At 47.3% G+C, this 19,641-nt stretch overlaps 2 protein-coding genes and 1 long non-coding RNA gene across 7 annotated transcripts in view; 1 reads left to right on the top strand and 2 right to left on the bottom strand.

Moving 5' to 3' along the window:
- Positions 1-520: 520 nt before the first annotated feature.
- Positions 521-4,287, bottom strand: ALDOC (aldolase, fructose-bisphosphate C). 2 transcript variants are annotated; one of them, XM_031468380.2, is made up of 10 exons: positions 4,154-4,287; positions 3,362-3,416; positions 2,814-2,935; positions 2,515-2,726; positions 2,350-2,404; positions 2,095-2,255; positions 1,890-1,973; positions 1,475-1,649; positions 1,148-1,347; positions 521-1,016 (listed from the first exon to the last, which is right to left on the bottom strand). In XM_031468380.2, the coding sequence occupies exons 3-10, from the start codon at positions 2,923-2,925 to the stop codon at positions 921-923; spliced, it is 1,095 nt and encodes a 364-aa protein (XP_031324240.1). In that variant the 5' UTR covers positions 2,926-2,935; positions 3,362-3,416; positions 4,154-4,287; the 3' UTR covers positions 521-920. The 2 variants fall into 2 exon arrangements, with proteins under 2 accessions (XP_031324240.1, XP_010977281.1); XM_010978979.3 differs by lacking the exon at positions 3,362-3,416 and having other exon boundaries at positions 4,154-4,271.
- A 658-nt stretch (positions 4,288-4,945) lies between these two features.
- SPAG5 (sperm associated antigen 5) lies at positions 4,946-19,210 on the bottom strand. Of its 3 annotated transcripts, none has more exons than XM_064495881.1 (24): positions 19,087-19,210; positions 18,381-18,509; positions 15,090-16,177; positions 14,812-14,986; positions 11,314-11,388; positions 10,965-11,057; positions 10,738-10,872; positions 10,405-10,524; positions 10,192-10,284; positions 9,977-10,090; positions 9,518-9,611; positions 9,200-9,347; positions 9,018-9,120; positions 8,704-8,837; positions 8,354-8,492; positions 7,390-7,501; positions 7,136-7,222; positions 6,754-6,874; positions 6,528-6,639; positions 6,060-6,140; positions 5,743-5,898; positions 5,588-5,662; positions 5,380-5,460; positions 4,946-5,140 (listed from the first exon to the last, which is right to left on the bottom strand). In XM_064495881.1, the coding sequence occupies exons 1-24, from the start codon at positions 19,126-19,128 to the stop codon at positions 5,069-5,071; spliced, it is 3,579 nt and encodes a 1,192-aa protein (XP_064351951.1). In that variant the 5' UTR covers positions 19,129-19,210; the 3' UTR covers positions 4,946-5,068. The 3 variants fall into 3 exon arrangements, with proteins under 3 accessions (XP_064351951.1, XP_010977275.3, XP_031324243.2); XM_010978973.3 differs by lacking the exon at positions 19,087-19,210 and adding an exon at positions 18,779-18,922; XM_031468383.2 differs by lacking the exons at positions 18,381-18,509; positions 19,087-19,210 and adding an exon at positions 18,779-18,904.
- The window catches only part of LOC116157759 (uncharacterized), a 29,012-nt gene continuing 28,529 nt past the window's right edge, over positions 19,159-19,641 (top strand). For both annotated transcript variants that reach the window (XR_004141932.2, XR_004141931.2), the window contains exon 1: positions 19,159-19,277. This is a non-coding gene — a long non-coding RNA (uncharacterized LOC116157759). The remainder of the gene's footprint in view (positions 19,278-19,641) is intronic.

Below are 19,641 nucleotides of genomic sequence, written 5' to 3'. Positions count from 1 at the left end.
GGGCAAAAGCGCTTGGCAACCTCCTAGGTACCCTGCTGAGTCTGGCAGTCCTGAGCCTTGCAGATTTTCCCTGTTGTGCAGAAGCCCAGGTGCTCATCCTGCAGTGGCTTCCCCTATCGAAATGCATCAAGTCCCAGCAGGGCTCAACACAGCTAAGTAAGAGACTCCCAACCTTTCTTATCCCAGTTTTGGGCCTTGTGCAAAAGCTGCCTTCAGGAGTTGCTCAAGTCTTGCCTCATTCCATCCTTCTGCAGCTGCAGCCAAGTGCCTCTGAAGTGGCAATTCCTGAAAGACTAGCAGCCCTCCACACTGCCACGCTCCAGCTTGGACATGAACAGGCAAGAGCCTGAGCTGGGAATGGTGACTGGGTATGCCCATCCCCCATAAACTTAAAGCCCAGTACAACTCAAAACTCACCCTCTCCACCTCCACAGTCAGAGAGGGCTCAGAGATAGAGTCAGCAGAGATCAGAAACATGGAGGTGGGAATTGGATGTGTAAAACAGACAGACAAAGTAGCATGTTTTGCTACCATTTATTTGCTATATGGTATGTACCCAAAGCATGAGTCAGCTCTGGTGTCCTACCCTCTGGTCCCAGGAGAGAGGGCGGGCAAGGAAAGCCCAAGGAGAAGCAACCCCACCATGAGGAAATTGTGGGAGCTGGAAGAGGCAGGGGGAGACCCAGGCATCCTGCTCTGACTTCTAGCAAGTTCTCCTGCCCTTTGAGGGGCTCCCTATCCTCCCATCCAATGGTCCCAGGTGCAGCAATTGGAAACGGGAGGGGAGGAGAAAAAAAGGAAGATGACTCAGTGCTGGATGGCGGTATCTCTGCTCTGCATGGCTATTTGGCCCTGGCCATAACTACAGGCAAAACTGGGTGCAGGTGGTCAAGCCGAGGGCTGTGGTATGGAGTGGGTACTCAGTAGGCATGGTTGGCAACAAAGAGGGACTGTGCTGCCGCTCCACCATCTTCTCCGCCGCCTTCATATTTGCCCTGGGCCGCAAGCCCATTCACCTGGAAAAGGAGAGGGGTAAGTAGGCTGGCCCAGCCCACAGGGGCCAAACCCTGCCCAGGCTATAGCCTCTGGATGCTGCCCGCTGCCTGGCTACACCCTACCTCCCCAACCACCAACCCTAGTTCCCAACCTCGGCCCTCTTGATGAATTCCTCAGTGGCGGCCCCAGCATTGTCCCATTGCCCTCGCCAGGCATTGAGGGCAGACGCCTGCAGAGCACGCCCATAGGAGAAGGTGAGGGCCCAGGGCCGGGGAAGGGGGCAGCGGTTGATAGCATTGAGGTTGAGAGATGCCTCCTCTTCACTCTGACCCCCAGACAGGAAGGTCACCCCTAGGGTAAAGAAAACAAACTCATTTGTCACTCCTTATTTTTCCAGGGTAAGGAACCCCTAAAGCCCGCAAAAAGAACCTGAGTATGGGTCTCAGGGATAGGAACAGGTTTGGAAGCAGGGTGGTACCTGGGACAGCTGGGGGCACAGTGCGACGCAGGGCAGTGACAGTTGCCATGGCGATCTCCTCTGGGCTATACTTAATGGGACAGGCATGGCCGGGAGTCACCATGTTGGGCTTGAGCAGGGTCCCCTCCAGGTACACGTGATGGTCACTCAGGGCCTTGTACACTGCAGCCAGGACCTGGGGATCAGAGGAGGTTTACTAAGATTCTGGGCCCTGCCACTTCCAGCACTACTCTCCTTGTCTAGGGATGAGTGGGCATGACTGTGAGGGTGGGTAAGGTTCAGACTCACAGGTCTGTTCTGGGATCAAGTAAGAGTGCTTGAGGAAAGTGCCTGCATCTGAGCCAGAGACTGTGGGGAACAGCCTCCGTGTCAGGCTGTCCCTGCCGTATATGTCTGTGCCCACATGTAGACTCACCTTCTCTGTAACATACTGGCAGCGTTTGAGGTCATGGTCTCCATCAGGCAGGATTTCTGGTTCCACAATAGGCACAATCCCATTCTGCAGGTAAGAGCAGAGCAGCTTGGGAGGGGCGGTAGGTAGGAAGGAAGAAAGCCATGTAACCCTCTCCCCACCAGGCACAGAGCACCCATCTGACCTCCTCTCACACACAAACACATACCTGCTGGCAGATACTGGCATAGCGGGCCAGCACATTGGCATTCTCCAGAATGGCAAGTGCTGAGGGTGTGCGCTCACTGATTTTCAGCACGCAGCGCCACTTGGCAAAGTCAGCGCCATCCTTCTTGTACTGGGCACAGCGTTCCGAGAGCCCATCCAACCCTGCAGGCATAGTGCCAGCCTCATTACTCTGCCCTTCTTTGCCAGCATTAACCACCCAACAAGACTGTGGTCCTGAAGCCCACCTATCCTGTACCTTGAGTGGTGGTTTCTCCATCAGTCCCAGCTAGAGGCACTACACCCTTGTCAACCTGTAGGGGAAACAGGCAGAGGGCTGAACCCAGGCCGGATTCTCCTTGCCATCTCTCACAGGCACACACCTATTTGCATGCTCAGCCCCATCCAAAGCCAGTGGCTGCACCTTGATGCCCACGACAATGCCCTTATCCTGGATGGTACGGACGAAGGGGACCCCATTATCATCTTTCTGGTAGAATGTCTCATGGAAAAAGATGACACCTCCAATGCACTTCTTCACACGGTCATCAGCACTGAATAAGACCTGGCGGTACAACCGGCGGTTCTCCTCCGTGTTCTCCACCCCAATTTGGCTCAGCCGCTTGGCCATGCTGCCTGGGGGCAAACAAAGTAGGGTGTCAAGGTCATCCCCAGGGCTCCCTGGCCACCTCTACCCCCACCTAACCACAGGCCCCCACCTACCTACAGATTCATCTGCAGCAAGAATGCCTTTGCCTGGGGCTACAATCCGGAGGGCAATGTCAGACAACTCCTTTTTCTGCTCAGCAGAAAGGGCTGGGTACGAGTTGGGCATGGTGACAGCCCTGTGGAATGGAGACAAGACATAAAAGCTGGACCCCACCCACCACCTCCTCTGCTTCCTCTCTTGTCCATATGGGCCAACCTTTTCCTTCTCCCCAACAAGCAGGAGCTGGGAACAGAGCATCAGTCCTTGGCAGGAGTCCTGGGCCTTGAAGTGGCACCACAATCCCTCTGACAGCTAACAGGCTTAGGGCCCCAGTTCCCACACCTCCTTTTGTCCCTGGTGGGCACCCTTCCCAGCCCCAGGGTGGGGATGGGGAGGTGAGCAGCCCCGAAGCTACAGATCTTCTTAAGAAACTATTGCCCAGACAAAGATGCCAATCCTTCTTTGACTGAATTTGGCCCTTTCTTCAGGTAGACACAAGCCCTGGTCTTTCCAGCTTCCCTCTTCTCATTCTCAGCAGGGCTCTGAGGAAAAGTGCACTTACTTCGAAGGCTTCAGAATGAGGCAAAAACACCCATTATTCCCTCTTCCTTCCGCTTCTGGAGGAAAAGGGTGGGAGGAGGGGCAGGTAGGGAGTAGGAATGTCACAAAACATGGCCACAGGCTCCCATAACCTCTTCTTCTATAGCCCAAACCTGACTGCCTAGGCAATCAGCAGATGAGAGCAGAGAATCACAGTTGAAAGGAATGAGGAGAGAGCCTGAGGAAAGGAGGGAGAGATGCAGGAGGAGGGAGAAGCCTAGTGGGGTGGTGACAGGGAGACAGGCTAAATAGGTAAAGGGTACCTAGACTAGGAGGATCAAGAAGGCAGGAGAATTGGAGAAGGAACTCAGCCTAGGAGAGGGAGGAGGCTGAGATTAAAATGGTCTGGATAGTGGGGGTGGGTATAGCTCAGTGGTAGAGCATACGCATGCACGAGGTCCTGGGTTTAATCCCCAGGACCTCCATTTTAAAATTAATCAATTAATTAATTTTTAAAATGGTCTAGGTGGGAGAGGCTGACCCCAAGGAAAAACCCGGTAAGCAGAGGAAGAGTTGGGACTGGAAAAGCTGAGGTCCAGGCGTGAGAGCTAAGAGGAAGAAGTGCCGTGGGAGAGGCTGAGCCATGGGGTTTCCAGTGGACAGAAAGGAGAGAAAAGGTAAGGAGAGAGCTGAGAGAGCTGAGAGAGCTGAGAAGGCACATCAAGGGGCCCCCGGGAGCAAGGCAAGGATGACAGAAGAGTCAGGGAGAGGAAGCAGCAAGGCTGAGCAGCTCCCGCTTCTCCCTGGGCCTCACCTGTGCGCAGCGAGTTAGCTGCGGCAGCCACAGGAACAGCTCGAGCTCAGGAACGAAAGCTGCTGCGGACCCAACCCTGGCTCCTCTAAATGAGGCTGCGGATGCCGCAGAGCTACGTGACTCCCCGGTGGGCGGGGCCGGCACGTCCCGGCCCTGGCCACGCCCCCTCCGCAGGACTGGAGTCTGCGGTAAGGCCACGCCTATAGGGGCGGGGCGACGAGGTGGAGTGACTAGGTTGCCAGAATCTCGGAGGTTGTTGTGAACTGTCCCCCTCCCACCTCGTGGATCCCTGCCACCAGGGTCCCCTGGGCAGGAAATGGCCTTGCCCTCATTTCTGCCACAGTTGCCTTTACTTTGTGCAGGGCACTGTGCTGGATGTTGGGGATGAAGCCTGGTCTGGTGAAGGAGAGGCACCTAAACAATCACCAAGGATGGGATAGTTGGGACAGAGGCACCAACAGTGTGGGGAGTCCAAGACAGGGTACTGAGTAAGGAACTGTTTCTCTGTCCTCACCCACTTATTCACCAGGGCCTACCCCGAAGGGGGATGGAGAAGGTAAGAGAATGAAGCCTTGTCTGTTCCCCACTAGGCTGTGAGCCAGGGAACAAGCAGTCCAGTGCCGAGTATTTGGGGAAGCAAGAAAAGGTGGCGGTGAGGCAGCTGGCTTTGGCTCTGGATGCAGTGGGAGGGGTGTGTGTGGAGTAACCAGGCAGAAGGGCCAAGCTGCCTCTCTCCAGACTTCATTCACCTACCACCCATCCATGAAATAAGATTCAGTGAGCTTGAAGAAATACATGAAATATACTTTATTTAAATAGCATTAAACATAGCTGGCTCTATGCCAATTGGTCTGGTGTTGGGGTAAAGGAGTACTGCAGGTAAAATCGGTGACACAGATTCCAGCCTTCAGTTTCTTAGCTCAGAAATTCCAGCAATCCCTGTAGCTCCTTGCAACCCCTCACGACCTCTGGGATGGACAGCAGAGTCTGGGGAGAGATACAGAAAAGGCAGCTCAGGGTCACAGGCCGAAGGCCCAAGGCTCCCAGCCCTTAGAAGCACCCACTGAGTTAGAGGGGAGAAAATGGAAGCCACAGAGAAGCCTGCAACAGTGAGTCAGGGCCAGCTGTCAGCACAGGCTGGGAACCAGAGCTATGCTCATCAGTACCTCTGGGGCCAGGCCTATACCAAGTGCCTTAGTTGCATCAACTCCTTCCCTCCCCTTTACCTCATAAATATGCTGAACAATGTCATCTAGTTTCTTTAACTCTTTGTCAGAGCGCCGCAGATTCTCTTCCAGGATGTTTCTCTAAGAAGCAAATAGGGTGCGTAAGAGCTATGCTTAAAAGAACATAGCTTGTGGGGGAAGGAAAATATGGCAGGGCACTTGCTAGTGGTGACGGGAAATGGCCCTGGAATGGCATGGAAATTCTTACATGGCTCTGGAACTTGACCATCAGTTTTGCCTTCTCATTTTTCATCTCCAGGAACATTACCCTCAGCTTGTCCACCTATAGATATGTCCAGATCAGTAGGGGCATAGCGTGGGGTTCCCTCTAGCTGCCCAGCTCTTCTGTTAACTCTGAGTCACCTCCTGGGAGAGCCACACTTTCTCCTGGATCCAGTTAGTCGCCATGGGCTGACAGTCAGGGTTCAGCTGGCCTGCCAGTGTCTCTTGAAGCACCTTAGTCTCTGTCTCAGCACGCCGAAGTGAGCGGGTGAGCTGGGTCACCTCTTCTCTAAGGCTCTGGGGATGAGAATGGAGAGGTATCCAGCAGCCCTCAGAGGTCCTCTCTATCCTTATCCCATGTGCTGAATAAGGGTAGACCAGAGGTCCCAATTCCCACATCTGGGATTCTGGCTACTAGTGACATAGAAGGCAAATGCCGGGCATCATGATGCACATACTATGAGCTCGCCACTCTTGTCTATCTGCTCTAGGATCTTCTCGTTCTGCTGCTGTATCACTTCCTGGAGCTCCTTTTCATTCTGTGAGGGAAAGGGAGGTAAGAAGGCAGCAGGAAAGCTGGTTTCTTTGCAGCCCTTGCCAGAAGACAGGATTTAGTGTCTGACCCATGCTCTGCCCAAGGGATACCACTTGATGACACCCAGTTCTTCCGCTAGGGCTATGTCAGGCCTGGCACATTTCAGTGTTGGGAGTTCTGCGGGAGTTCCTGACTTCTAGGTCAGCCTGGGAGATGGATCAGCCTGTAGCTGATTCCCTAACATGTGAAATGTCTGACCCCAGAAAGAACAAAACTAGGGCAATGGTTGGAAAATCCCCACCACCCAGATTCCTGGAGAGACAACGGCTCCCAGTGGGCCTGCATAGCTGCCCCAGTTCTTCATCGCCTCACTTCCAGGCCCCTCCTTCACCTTGTAGCGCAAGCACAAGGCCTGGTTCAGCTTCTCTATGTCCGCCTCCTTTGCCTTCTGGGCTTCCTGATGCTGTTCTTCCTGGGCCTGCAGCCGAGCCTGCAGATCACAACTAGGGGAGGGAAGAATTTAGCATTATTCCTCTGCCCCTGAGGGCTGGCTGGGCCCTTGACATAAGGGGCTGCTCACCTGACCCGCCCCCCTCACAAGACTGCCCTCCACTCACATCTTCCGCTGCAGAGTCCTGACAGCTTCTTCTCTGGACTCTTGCAGCAGGGAACACAGGCTCCGGAGCTCCAGAGTCTTAGTACTCATTTCTTCCAGGCTCTTCTCAATGCCTGGGGTTTCTAAAAGAGAAAGTACTAGATAGAGGTAGAGCCCTTTAGCTCTAAAAGGAAGGAGTATGTAGCCATCACTTCCACAACTCTTATCCATGTTCCCCACCCACCAGATTTGACCGTCCGGAATATTACAGATCCCAAAAGGCAGGAATGAAATGAGCCCAGGTAGAATTGAGGTTTTTAGAGCAAAGCGCCTCTCACTGCTTTAGTCTTTATCATCACTACCAGATCTAGAAATGAGGCAGGATCCCTGGAGCCCATCCTAACCTGTAGGCTGAAGGGAAACCGTTGATGCTACTCTGGTGAAAGCACTCTTGTCACTTCCAAGCAAGGGTGCAGGAGCTGATTCTGGCTCTAAAACAAAAACCAACCATGATTGAGGGCTCCTCTGATAACCCAGTAAAGGATCCATCATAACAGAAACCAGGGAGACATAGGTCTGTTGGTGGGCATCTTCAACAACTGCAGATATCAGGAGCAGGGTCACAACTTTCCCACCCCTCAATTCCAGGGCCTTTAACCTTCATCTGCCACTGCTGTCAAGATGCTGCCCAGGAAGGCACTGTCGGTGAGCAGAGGGTGTTCCTGGGAAGGAGTACAGGCTATGCTTATCGGGAGGGTCTCTGGTTCAACCTAAGGGCAAAGAAGAAAAAAAGGTCAGCTTCTTTTCAGGGTTAGTGATTTCCCTGAACTTCCAGGTACTCACCAGCCATCTCGTCTAGAATGCTGCTCTATTACCTCTTCTCTATCCTCAACATCTCCATTAGCTCCTTTCCCTGAACTTAATTCTCTTCCACTAAAACAATTAAAAAAAAAAAAAAACCTTCTTCTTACCTTAAATACCCTTTTAGCTTCTCTTTCTCTTCAATTTAAAAAAAAAAAAAAACCAAACAAACAAACAAAGAAAAAAACCCTACATTTCTTGCCTAAAATTCTCACCACCTATTGATTCCCTGGCCCACTACACTCAGGTTTCTGCTCCATCATTCCACCAAAGTTTTCATTATTTGGTAAACTAATGGCACCCTTACTTTCAAATGCAATGGACACTTTTCAGCTCTTATTTTACCTGACCTATTTGATGACCGATGACCATGTTGTTTTAGAAACTTCATTTTCTTAGCATCTGGGACATGGCTCTCTCTCCAGAGGTAGGACTCATATCTTTCTGGTTATTTCTTCTCTCTAGCCACAGGTCTTTCTTTAATTCCTTTTGGTTCATCCTTAGCCCCTTTTACACTAATCCATACCTCAAGTGGTCCCACCTCGGGAGCTTCATAAAAACATCCACTTCTACATGGATGACCCTTCAGTCTGTCTCTCTCAATTGGATTCTATCCTTTTCAACATTGTAGGGAAAGTTCTAGCTAATGCAGTAAGACGAGAAATGGAAATAAAAGGTATATAGACTGGGAAGGAAGAGATAAAACCGTCTTTATTCAAAGATACAACTGGAAGGGAAGAGATGGAAGCCCCAGATCCTACCTCCTCCTTTAGTTTTGTCTGTAGGAAGAGAATCAGACTATGCAGTTGCTTAGTCAGCACCCCCAGCTCTTGGGAATACTGGTGTGTCTTCTTCAGGTCCTGCTGCTGCTTCTCTACTATGGTGCTGGCCAGTTTAGCCCTGAGATAAGGAAGGAACAGAAAAGACAGCCAAAGACCAGATGACCTTCTCTGTACATCTCTCCAAATCCCAACTCAGAGTTACATTCAAAGAAGGAAACAAGAGGCTCTCGGACCCTTTCACAATTCCCTTCTTGAAGACTTTAGCTTCTAGAAGTGGCCCTCAGAAAAATAAGCACTAAGGGGGAAGCACAGAAAGGTAGAGATCTTACTTTAGGTTCTCCACAGTGTCCTTGAGGTCCTCACACTGCAGGCTGCGCTCCCGAAGCACTTCCAAAGTGCTTTTCAACTGACACTCAACTTGGCCCAGCTCCAGGTGAGCAACCTGATTCTCTTGTTCTGCAAACTGGGGAGACAGGAGAAGGAAGGAGGATGGGGAGTGGGGGGTGGGATGCGTCTAAGTGGGAAGATTTTAGAGTCTTGGGAACAGAATGTTTTCCAGTCCACAGTCTCAAACTTCACTTCAATACCATCAGAAAAGAGTCACACTCCTGCCAGATCCCTTGCTCCAAGCCATCTTCCTTACCTCCAGGGTCTCCTTCAGGTCCTGCGCTTCCTTGGCCAGGACAGCCTGTTGTTGCTGCAGCTCTGCCTGCATGTGTTTTAGGGCCATCTCTTCCTTTTGCCATCTGCCAGAAACGTCGTGTTAGATCCCACTGGTCCTACATCCTGGGCGCCTACTGCCACAATAACCTGAGAGGAACTCACTGAGCAGCCCGCTCCTCACTGCTCTGGGTAAGCTGGCAGAGCAACTCATCCTTCATGGCCAGGTCCTGGGTACAAAGGGCATGCTGACTCTGTAGGTCTTTTAGCTGATTCTCCATGCTGGCCAGAATCTGCAGCTGAGCCTGGAGATCTAGACCAAAAGCATCCTAATGACACCACGTGGTCACCAGGCCCAAACCTCCCCACACTTCTGCTCCAAAACAAGTGCTCTAGAGCACCTTCTTGCTCTACTGCCAAACCTCAGTCTTATCAAGGTATACATGCTTGCATACATGCACACATGCACACACACACACACACCTGTTGCCAGGCGACTGTTTTCCAACTCTAGTTGTTCTATTTGGCCTTTGCAGTCTTTTAAACGTGAAGAGACTTGTTCTAGCTCTCTGGAAACCTAGAGAAAAAAGACATTTTCCTCCCACATTTCTTCTTGAATCAAGAGTCCCAAGACTTAGTCCAGATTCTCTTTCTGAACAGGACAGTAAACCACCTTGTTCTGGGGTAACAACACTGCAGCAAATAAGGCTGATCCTCAGGAAAAGGTAGAAACAGGAGGAAAGTAGCTGAAAAGGTGCTGAAGGGCAAAGGAAACAACTGGGTCCAAGGCTGTGTTACAGCAAAGGGACTAGATGGTCTCAAAAAACACAGGTGGAAAGAAGACAGGTCCAGGGGAAGAGGCTAATGATACCACGCATCAGAAAGGCCTTCTGAAGACAAGGAGGAAACCAGGCCTAAGCAGTATCCACTTCTGGTTTGTACCTGCTGCTTTCCCTCAATTGCAGCATCACGTTCCTGCAGGATCTGCCGGCTCTTGGCTGTGAATTTCTCTGTGAGTTGTTGAACCCGGCTCAGCAAAGCTGTCCATGTTACATACTAATAGGGAAAGCAAATAGGTCAGTAAAGCACACTTGAGACAGGCTCCTAACGGGACTGGCTATGATTTCAGGAGTAGTATAATGGCCCCAAATACTCACATCCAGTTGCATGGACACCCAGTCCTGTTGCAAGGCTGAAGTAAGACTCACTGTCTGCTGAGCCAATTCTTCTTGCTCAGTATGAAGCCCCACCTACACAAGAAGGATTGCTGATGGAGGGGCCCTTCCCGCTGGATACAGGGAAGAGGGGGTATGTGACCATCCTCCCCATGTATCAGCATGTATCTCAGGAGGGAAAATGCTCTCAGTTACCAGTTGGGTCTGGGTCTCCTTCAAAAGGCCTCTGAATTCCCCCATGGATGCCAGGTCCTGTTCCAAATGGCTGATGCGCTGGCTGGCGTGTGCACAGAAAGCCTCTAACACTGTCTCTGCCTGTTTAGAGAAGAGGTTGTGAGGACATCCTTGGCAGAGGAAGGAAACAACACAAAAAGACACAACTATCCATCACATCGGGAGTTTAGGTCATTATTCCCCAGGGCAGGCAGTTCTTCAGCCACCCATCTATGTCTCAAGTCAATTTGTATTCCCATAGGAACCCTTGGGAAGAAACCTCTCACATCTAGGAATGAAAGACTGACATCTTACCGCATCCTTGCCTCTGAGAGCCATTTCCTCCCTGCACTTTGCCTCCTCCCTTTCTGCTTGGAGACTCTGGAGCCTTGCCCTCAACTTCTTCAACACATCAAAACAGCAGGAGACCAAGGTTTCTGCATGCAGAGACTACAAGATAAGAATCAGATGCTGTGTCTGGTTCTTTTATTTGGCTGAACTTCAGTCCCAACAGAGGCCTCTTTCTTCATCATGCTGCTTACCTCCTGACTCAGAGTAGTTCTATCTTCATCTAAGTGTAACAGAGATAGGTGAAGCAAGGATATCAGCTCTTTAGAGACCAGCACACATGACTGCTGTAGAGGGAAAGATGGTTGGGCTAGATCAGATAAAGTCATTAAGCCGGAAGTAAGTAGGGACCCTGGGGAGGAAAGCCATGCACCCCAACTTCAAGCTTCCAATAAGGAAGAGATATTCTTAACAAAAGGAAATCTCACTTCTGCTTCTCCCAACTGCCACAGCTGAGTACCACCATCTGCTAACCACCCTCGAGTCTCCATTCTTGATCTTTCCAGGAGACCTAGCAATGGTATAAGGTCAATCAACACTTACCATGACACTCCTGGCCTGTTGCAGAGCCTGTCCAATCTCCTGGCGCTCCTGAAGATGCTGGGGTTTCTTACTCACCTAGCCGGAGAAAGAGAATTGTTCCTTTTGCATAGGCTACATGCACTACCAGCAGCTCACTCCCCCTCCCACTCACTGAGACACAGAAGCCAAGTCAGAAAAAAAATCCAGAGATAGGTAAAAAAAATTCCTTTTTAAAGCAACATTTTTTTTCTGATTATAAGGATAATGCATACTTATTTTAAAGTTTTACAAATAGAAAAGTGAATAAAATAGAAAAAGAAATCATTAATAATTTCACCACCTAGAAGCAGTAGTTTTTAACCAACATTATAGCACCCACCCTAAAATATTTTAATACACTTCCACACCAGATTTCCTTGCTATTGGGATTTGCTATTAATTGATGAGTATGTTACTTTACTCAAGAGTCGGGGGAAAAAAAAGTTGTAGACTACTGATTTAGAAAGAAATGACCATATTCAGTAAATTCTAAGATGATTATCTTTTTATATTTTAAATGAGTATGCATCTTAATAGTGATAATGTCTTAGATTTGATGAAAGAGTAATGCTTAAGAAAAACCATAATTGAGATTATAATATATAAATAAATTTGAGGTCCTGCTTTTATTACTCAATTTTATTATACTAATGTTATTTAGCCCTGAGTTTATATTCACTCTCCTTATTGGAGCAGCCATGTGCTTTAGGGGGAACTATCAAAGTGGAGAACCACCCATTTTTAACTTCTGCTTATATTTTACCTTACACCAAAGCCTCTCAGCGATTATGTGAATTCGGATTTCCTTTCTTTAAAAATCATGAACTTACATTAAACTTGTTTTTCCATCTTTTTAAAAACTCTTCATAAATCTACTTTTAAATGACTGTAGAATATCCCATCTTATGGGTGCACCATTTTTTTTTTTTCATTATTTAAAAAAAGTTATCTTTATACAGAATTTTTTTTCCCTTAGGATACATCCCTAGAAGTGGAGTTACTGGGTCAAAAAGTCTGGACTGCTTTAAGGGTCCTATAATGCCTTCAAAAAAGATTGAACCAATTTATACCCTACTGACAATAGGACAATGCTTATCACCATTATCTATTTCATTCTTTCCTATTTTGTCAGAAGAAAATAGCATCTTATTGTTGCAATTTGCATTTCTCTGGTTACCAATAATGGTAACGTTCTCTAACATTTCTTACTCATTTTTATTACTTTACTCTCTAACAGTCTGTTCATTATCTTGGGTCAGATGAAAGCTTAGTGTGATATGTAGCATAGATAAGTATAATCTAAAAGGCAGCAGAACCACAGAAAGACTCTGAATTTCTGAGAGAAAAGTGGGAAGCTTTTCTTACTGCTGCAAGGCAGCCATCATCTATGAAAAAGCCTAGCGCTGGAGCAGCAGTGCTGAGTCATGATGTTGCGGCAGTCTGGATTTAAGGGGGCAGATCTCTTGGAGTTCACTGCTCCTTTCCTCAGCAAAGCAGTCATCAGTTCCTGCTGTGTTGTGCAAAGAGTGCCCCCTGAGCCCTGGACAGGGCACACATACTGCTCAGAGCTGGGCAGTCAGGCAGGTGATGAGATTAGTGTGAATGAGGCAGCCAAGCAGCAAGGACCTGGCTCTGTGATGGGGAATGGCTGAAGGTTCTGTCATTTCCTCTCTTTGGTTCTGCTTCAGTGGTCTCCAAAAGGATTTGGCAAGCTTCAAGGAAAGAGGATATAAGGCCAACACAGGGATGGCGAAAAAGTCAAGGACAAGAGGAAAGGATACAAAAATAAGGTAACACAGGAAAGAAACTGAGCAGCCAGTAGAATGATGAGCCTATGGCTTCCAGGATTTTGGCAAAAGGTAAAGTCATTATTTTGAGGATATTTTCAATCCAAAGGAGGTCTTGGGTTTTGGGAGACCATCTCTTCTTAGTAGCAGCCACCTATTACCTCAACAGCCAGAACACTCAGGCTCTCAATTCCTTCCTGACACGTTCCCTTACTTCCTTGGCCTGTGTCATCAAAGCTAGAGTCCTCTAGAAAAAGTCTTTAAACTGGTTCCCTCTCATATCTCCTACAGTAATTTTGAAAGAGTGAGTATCCTTAAGTTTAAATTGTTACAAAGGCCATAATTTCCACCATATTATAAATATTGATAGTTTGAAATAGAACTGTTAAATCACTCATAAATATACACAATGGTATAAATATACCCAATGGTATAAATATGACATATACCATAATGACTGAAGACTATTTGATACCTTTAAAAATTACATGAACAAGCTCTTCTTTAACAGTCAGAAATTTTATACCGTCCCCTTTTCCCTTTGAACCTCTAATTTTAATCCTCTCAGAATTTTAGCCTAATGTAATATATTTTTACATTTTAAAGTCTATTATTAATTAATATCTCTACAACAAGGATATATTGTACAACACGGAGAATACAGCCAATATTTTATAATAACTATAAATGGACTATAACCTTTAAAAATTATAAATCACTGTTCTGTACATCTGTAGCTTATATAACATTGTACATCAACTATACTTCAATAAAAAAATCAGAAAAAAAAGAATAGAAATTTTTAAAAGTTCATCTAAATTTAAATTAAAATTCTTTTTAAGTTTCCCTGACCATAAGACATTAAGTAAAAAATTTTCTTTTGAATGAAGAAATATTTCCATCAGTTGTATACTAATCACTGTAATAATATAATTTTTAATAAAATCATAAAAATACTCAGTAAAATTTTATTGGGAATCACCTATTAATGAAATGGATGGAGCTTCCCTCCACTTACTAGTTCATGTGTCTGTGGATTACTATAATTCCTACAGTAAGACATGGTTCAGCAACAATTCTATGCCTATTGTCCATTTTTATAGATGTAAAATTTTGTGAGAAAACTTCTTCACATAAATAATGGTAATAAGTAGGAATGAAAGAAGGCATGCCACCCAATTCTAGGTGCTCCTTTGGAGATATATGCCAAAAATCTTGTAGTGAACTCCATCAAAAAATTTTAATGATCCACTGACATAATTAAAGTCAACTCCTTCAATTTTGTTGAAAGCATGCAAAAATGCCATGTTACAAAATCATTGCAGTCAATTGCTTTCTCAGCATGTGTACAAATATTTTCTCTTGTCCTTTGAATGCTATCCCTTCACAACGTAAGATTCAGGACAGGTAGAAATATGCTCCTTTTTTAGTAAACTCAGTAAAGTGGGCAAGGGCAACTGAGAAAAGGGAAGTAGGAAAGAAGAAAATTAGTAAAGAGTGCATTTGGAAGACAAAGATCTAGAAACTGATTCCTCTAAAACTTTCCTTGCTTGCATTCCTTGGAAAGTTTTGATGTACCCCAGGGGTACAGTGAGTACCCACAGCTCTAAGGGATTTTCCAGACCCTTAACTTTAATATATATTCTAAGAGGGTTCACTGGGATCCTCCACACTTTGGGAGGAAACTTCTTACCCCACTGGGAGGGGTGTCAGTCTGTGCGCTGCTGTCCTGAACTTCTGGGCAAGGGCTAGTCAGCTGGCTCTTCCAGTCCCGCAGCTGGCAGGAGAGAATCTCCAGAATGATAAGAGAGTTCAGCAGGTTATCTTCCAGGTCATGTCGAGACAGGGCAGTCAGATCCGGAGGACGGCTGCAGCAGGAAGAGAAGAACATGAGAAGAAGAAAGGAAAGGGATGGGAGAGGCAGGTCAAGGTGAATGAAGCCCTGGAGCACAAAGATACAGGGACACTTACCCCCACAGGAGGTGCTCTGTCTCAGAAGTACTGTCCTTGGTGCCCACCAAGCCTGTCTGGGATGTGTTTGTACTCTTTTCCTGTTGTGTTGGGGGAGTAAACCAAGTCCCCACTGAGCAAGCAGAGAAAGGGGTAGTACCAATCGCAGCATCCCGAAACGCAGAGGGAAGCGATAAGCTCTGGCGGAGATTTTCCAGCATGACAGAGGTATTTACACCCTTTTCCAGCCAGGCCAGGGGGGACATCCAAGGCCCTGTATCAGAGATGGGAATCCTACCAGCATCTTCCATGGCAGGCCCTGGAGCTGCCTGAGATTCCATTTCTCCTGGATTTGGGGTCAGGCATGTGGATGGAATATCTTCCATATTTGAGATAGGTGCTTGATCTCCCAATTCAGCCTCCTCGGGGAGTGTGGGAAAGCTCATTTCTCTCTCCTCTACAGCTCTGTGCTCTACAAATTCCTCCTCTGGGTCCACAAGACTGACAGGAAAATCTGTTGCTAAGGCAGTTGAAGGGGAAAGCCAGAGCACAGAAGGCAAGAAAGCATTACTTTCAGAAGGGACTACGTCCTCAGGTACAGCCTCAGTTCTACTGTCCTTCAGGCTTTCCTTGGAGCAGTGTAGCTGTTGCTCAGAACAGGGATTTGGTGGGTACTCTAAGAGATGAGATGGAGGATCCTGAAATATAGGTTTCTCACTCATAGCAGGAACAATTTCTGAAAAGTTGTCTTCCTTGCAGGGTGCCACCTCCTTTCTCAGCAGGTCTCCTGGCCTCAAGGGCCCATCTAGAGAGAAGCTGTTTGTCTCTGCCACGGCATCTAAATGGGCCTCAAGTATAATGTCTTGCTGCTGCCCCCCTGGAGACGGCACAAGGACCATGGTTTTATCCACATTGTCATCCAGTGGGTCTACAGCTTCCTCAGATGTTTTGGGAGTAGAGTTGGTTTGGGGCATCAGATTTAGGGGCTGCTCATCTGATTCATGTTGACAAGCTTCAAGCCACTTTGAGGAATGGCTGAACTGTTCTGAAGAGGAGTCTATCTTCTTAGCATTGACAAAATCCAGTGGAGATAAGTTGTTGCTGTCTTCCTGCAAACAGAAACAAAAGTAGTGGACTAAGACAGTCAATTCTGGTTCTCAAAGTACAATTATGGGTGCAGGATACTGTCTGAACTCAAAAAAGGAAAGAGTTCTCATTACCTTTGCTTAGGTAAAAAGTTGGCTAAGACTTGCTACTTACTACAGAGACCTAGTACAAAAGCTGGGAAGCCCTTTGGGGTCCTTCCAAGTGAACAGGTCACAGTATAAACAAGGCTAAGATAATCTATCCATACCATGGGGAGATGGTAGCTTGAAAGTGACCCCACTCTTCTCCAATCCTAACTCAAATTCACTTCTATGGGACTAGGTAGGAAGGGTCCCTGGGTCAAGTTCTGTCAAAATCTAGAGTTGGTATAAGATTTTCTTCCTTTTGGAGCAGATGAGAAACTGGGGACTAGAGTTAGAGAGCACTTGGCCCACAGAGATCCATGGACCCTAGGGAGAAAGGGCAGCATCAACCTGTGCCAGTGACCTAGTTAGTCTCCTTAGCCCCGAAAGCTGAGGGTGTCCTGAACACATGGCTTGAAGCCATTCAACTCTTGGGATTTGAAGAGTTCTAGCCTTTTTAGCAGAGGATAATGAAGAGCAGAAAGACCTCTTCCTGGTGTGCCCAGATAAGGGACTGACAAGCTCCCTGCTGCTGGTTCACAGGGACAAAGACCACTGCACTCTCTACCACATGTAGGGTTGCTAGTCCTGAGACTCAATGAACATGAAGGAAAATAGGAATGTACTTAAGTGGACCTAGTAGCCAGAGAAAGGACAAACCTAAGATAGTTAGGAAAGGTAGACCCTACCAAAACACAGCTGATGGAAGAAACACATGACTATTTGAACCAAAAACTATATGAATATGTAAGAAGATCTGAGTACAACTCATATACACAAAGATGTTCTGGAAATAATAAATATAATTTTTAAACAAAAAATTTCAGTAATATGAATTGAAAGAGGATGATCAGAGTTGAGACTGGAATTACTGGCCTGGACAATCAAGTGGGAGAAATATCTTAAAAACAAAAATAAAAAGAAATGTAAATCTGAGAGAAAAGCTAAAAGAATTGGAAGCTAAATCCAGCAAACCTAACATGTGAATAAAAGAAGTTCCAGGAGAAAAGAGAACAGGTACAGGTGAGGCACTGATTAACAAGTATTAAAAGAAAATTTCTCTAAGGTAAAGAAAGAGCTGAGTTTGCATAATGAAATGTCTCACCAAGTTCCAAGCAGGATTGACAAGAAACAATAAAATTTCTGAACTATCAGGAAAACAAAACTATTTTAGAAGCTTTAGCTAAAAAGACCAATTATTTACCAAAAAAAAAAAAAAAGAAAGAAAGAAAGAAAAAAAGAAAAAATTAGACTTACATGAGGTGATGTGGGGAAATGGATATCCTCATATAATGCTGGAGAAAATATGAATTCTAATAGCTATTTTAGATAGTGATCTGGCAAAATTTATTAAAATTAAAAATATCTTTTCTTCAAACCAATAATCCAACTCCTAAAAATGTATCTCATTGAAATAAAAGTATCAGTACAAAGATATTTATGTTAGCATTGTTTGTAGAAGCAAAAAAAGTGGAAAAATAAATGACCATTTATGAATAAATTATGATTCATGCATACTATAGTATCTTATGAATTATTTCTACGCCAGTTGACATGGAAGAATTTAAACCACATTACTAATGAGAAAAGCAGCATGCAGAGAAATGTATAGTCAATCCTCATTTCTCTCAAGACCTTTCACAAAAGTACAACTCAGTGAGGGCAATTCTAAAAGGGGAACTAAACTATGGTGGCCCAAGTGACCTGCCTTCCAGTGGTGCAACTTGACCCCTGAGGAGTTTTGACTACCTCTCATTCTTGCAGCTGACTTCTCCATAAGTGAATCCCTATTAGAGGGAGACCACTAGTCAAAGTGATAGTACTTCTATCACTTTGATAGACTGAAGTAGGGAGGAGGTGATAAAAACTCACAGCTAAATAGAGGTGCCGGTTCTCAGTGGATTTCTTCTAACCACCCCAGGGCATCTCTCTGTTGGCCTGAATAGCTGTAAATGGATGTCACCGAGGTAGAAAACTTCATTACCGTTATTAATTACGTTCAAGCCCTGGCCCTCTGTTCCTCTGAGCTCTTGGCCTCGGCAAAGAGCCCAGTCGAGAAGCTAGCTGGGCAGGCGAATCTCACCTGCAACCCCAGTTTGCACAGTGGTGGGGTTGGCGAGGATCCCCCAATAGGGGGCCCTTTTCCAGAGCTGGTGAGGGCACCAGGCTGCAGGATAAGTTCTCGGAGAGGTGTTCTCATAGCTGGTTTTCCCTAAGAAAGAGAAAATGTGATAAAGCCTGAGCTCTGCCAGCCTGCCCTAAGAAGCTCTCCTCCCTCCCTAAGAAGCTCACTAGCAATAAGCAGAGTAGGCTCCAACCCCAGTCCTCCGAACATCAGGACCAGAAAGACTCCACACGCCCCCCACCCCCCGCCCCAGGCTGGACCCAACTTTCCACCACGCTCGGCACTGCCAGCGCCTCGGCCCCGAAACCCCAGCACAACTCGCTCGCTCTCTCTCTCCATGAGGCCCTCCCACTCACCGGTTGGGGCGAAGGCGACAGGCTAAGATTTAGTTTTTTCACCCGCCACATCTTCAACGCATAACGCTAGGCGATCACCTCCCGGACCCTAGAGGTGACGCCATGCTCACCCGCCGTCTTTATTTGAACCTGCTCCGCGCTTCCCGATTGGCTGTGAGGCCTCAGTGCGTCCAGCGGGCGCGGGGCGGGGCCTGCGTTGGCCCCGCCCTGGCCAAGGTGCGCTAGCTGGCGGCTGATTCCCCCACCACCTACGCGGGCGGCAGGAGGGACGCACCCCAGGCCCAAGGCGGCGGGTATTCCTGCCTCACCTCGGCGAGGGCTCCAGGTAGCTGGACAGTCGAGGAGTCCATCCCTAGTGCTTCCAGTAGGCCACCCTAACACTCTATCGGGAAAGCTGCCTCCGCCGGCTGGCCTTAGGAAGTCTCTCCTCAGGTTTCCCTGAGGAAAACCAGTTAACTCAGCCCTGACCAAGGAGCCGGCCTGAGGTCTAGAAGGGAAGGTGAGTGGGACGTTTTTCACGTAGGCCGGTTGGTCCGCGCGTAGGTCCTGAGTCTGCGTTGGCCTGAGGTGTGGTTCTCAAACTGCGCTGTAATTTAGCCTTTTCAGGATTTCCGGTGTTTTCTTGGGACTTCCCTCAGAACCGGCTACAAGTTTAACAGTAATAGCTCACAAGCATTGAGCACTTATTAGGCACCTGGCACTCTGCCAAAAGGGTTTAATCCTTTTTGTTTGTTTCGGTTTATTGGGGTGGGTAACTAGGTTTTATATACTTATTTTTAACGGAGTTACTGGGGATTGAACCCAGACTAAGCATGAGCTCTACCACTTTAGCTATCCTCAAAAGCCTTTTATACGTTAACTTC

Source organism: Camelus dromedarius, chromosome 16 (assembly GCF_036321535.1).
Source record: "Camelus dromedarius isolate mCamDro1 chromosome 16, mCamDro1.pat, whole genome shotgun sequence".
Classification (NCBI taxonomy): Eukaryota; Metazoa; Chordata; class Mammalia; order Artiodactyla; family Camelidae; genus Camelus; species Camelus dromedarius.
This window is presented reverse-complemented; position numbering and strand designations above follow the sequence as displayed.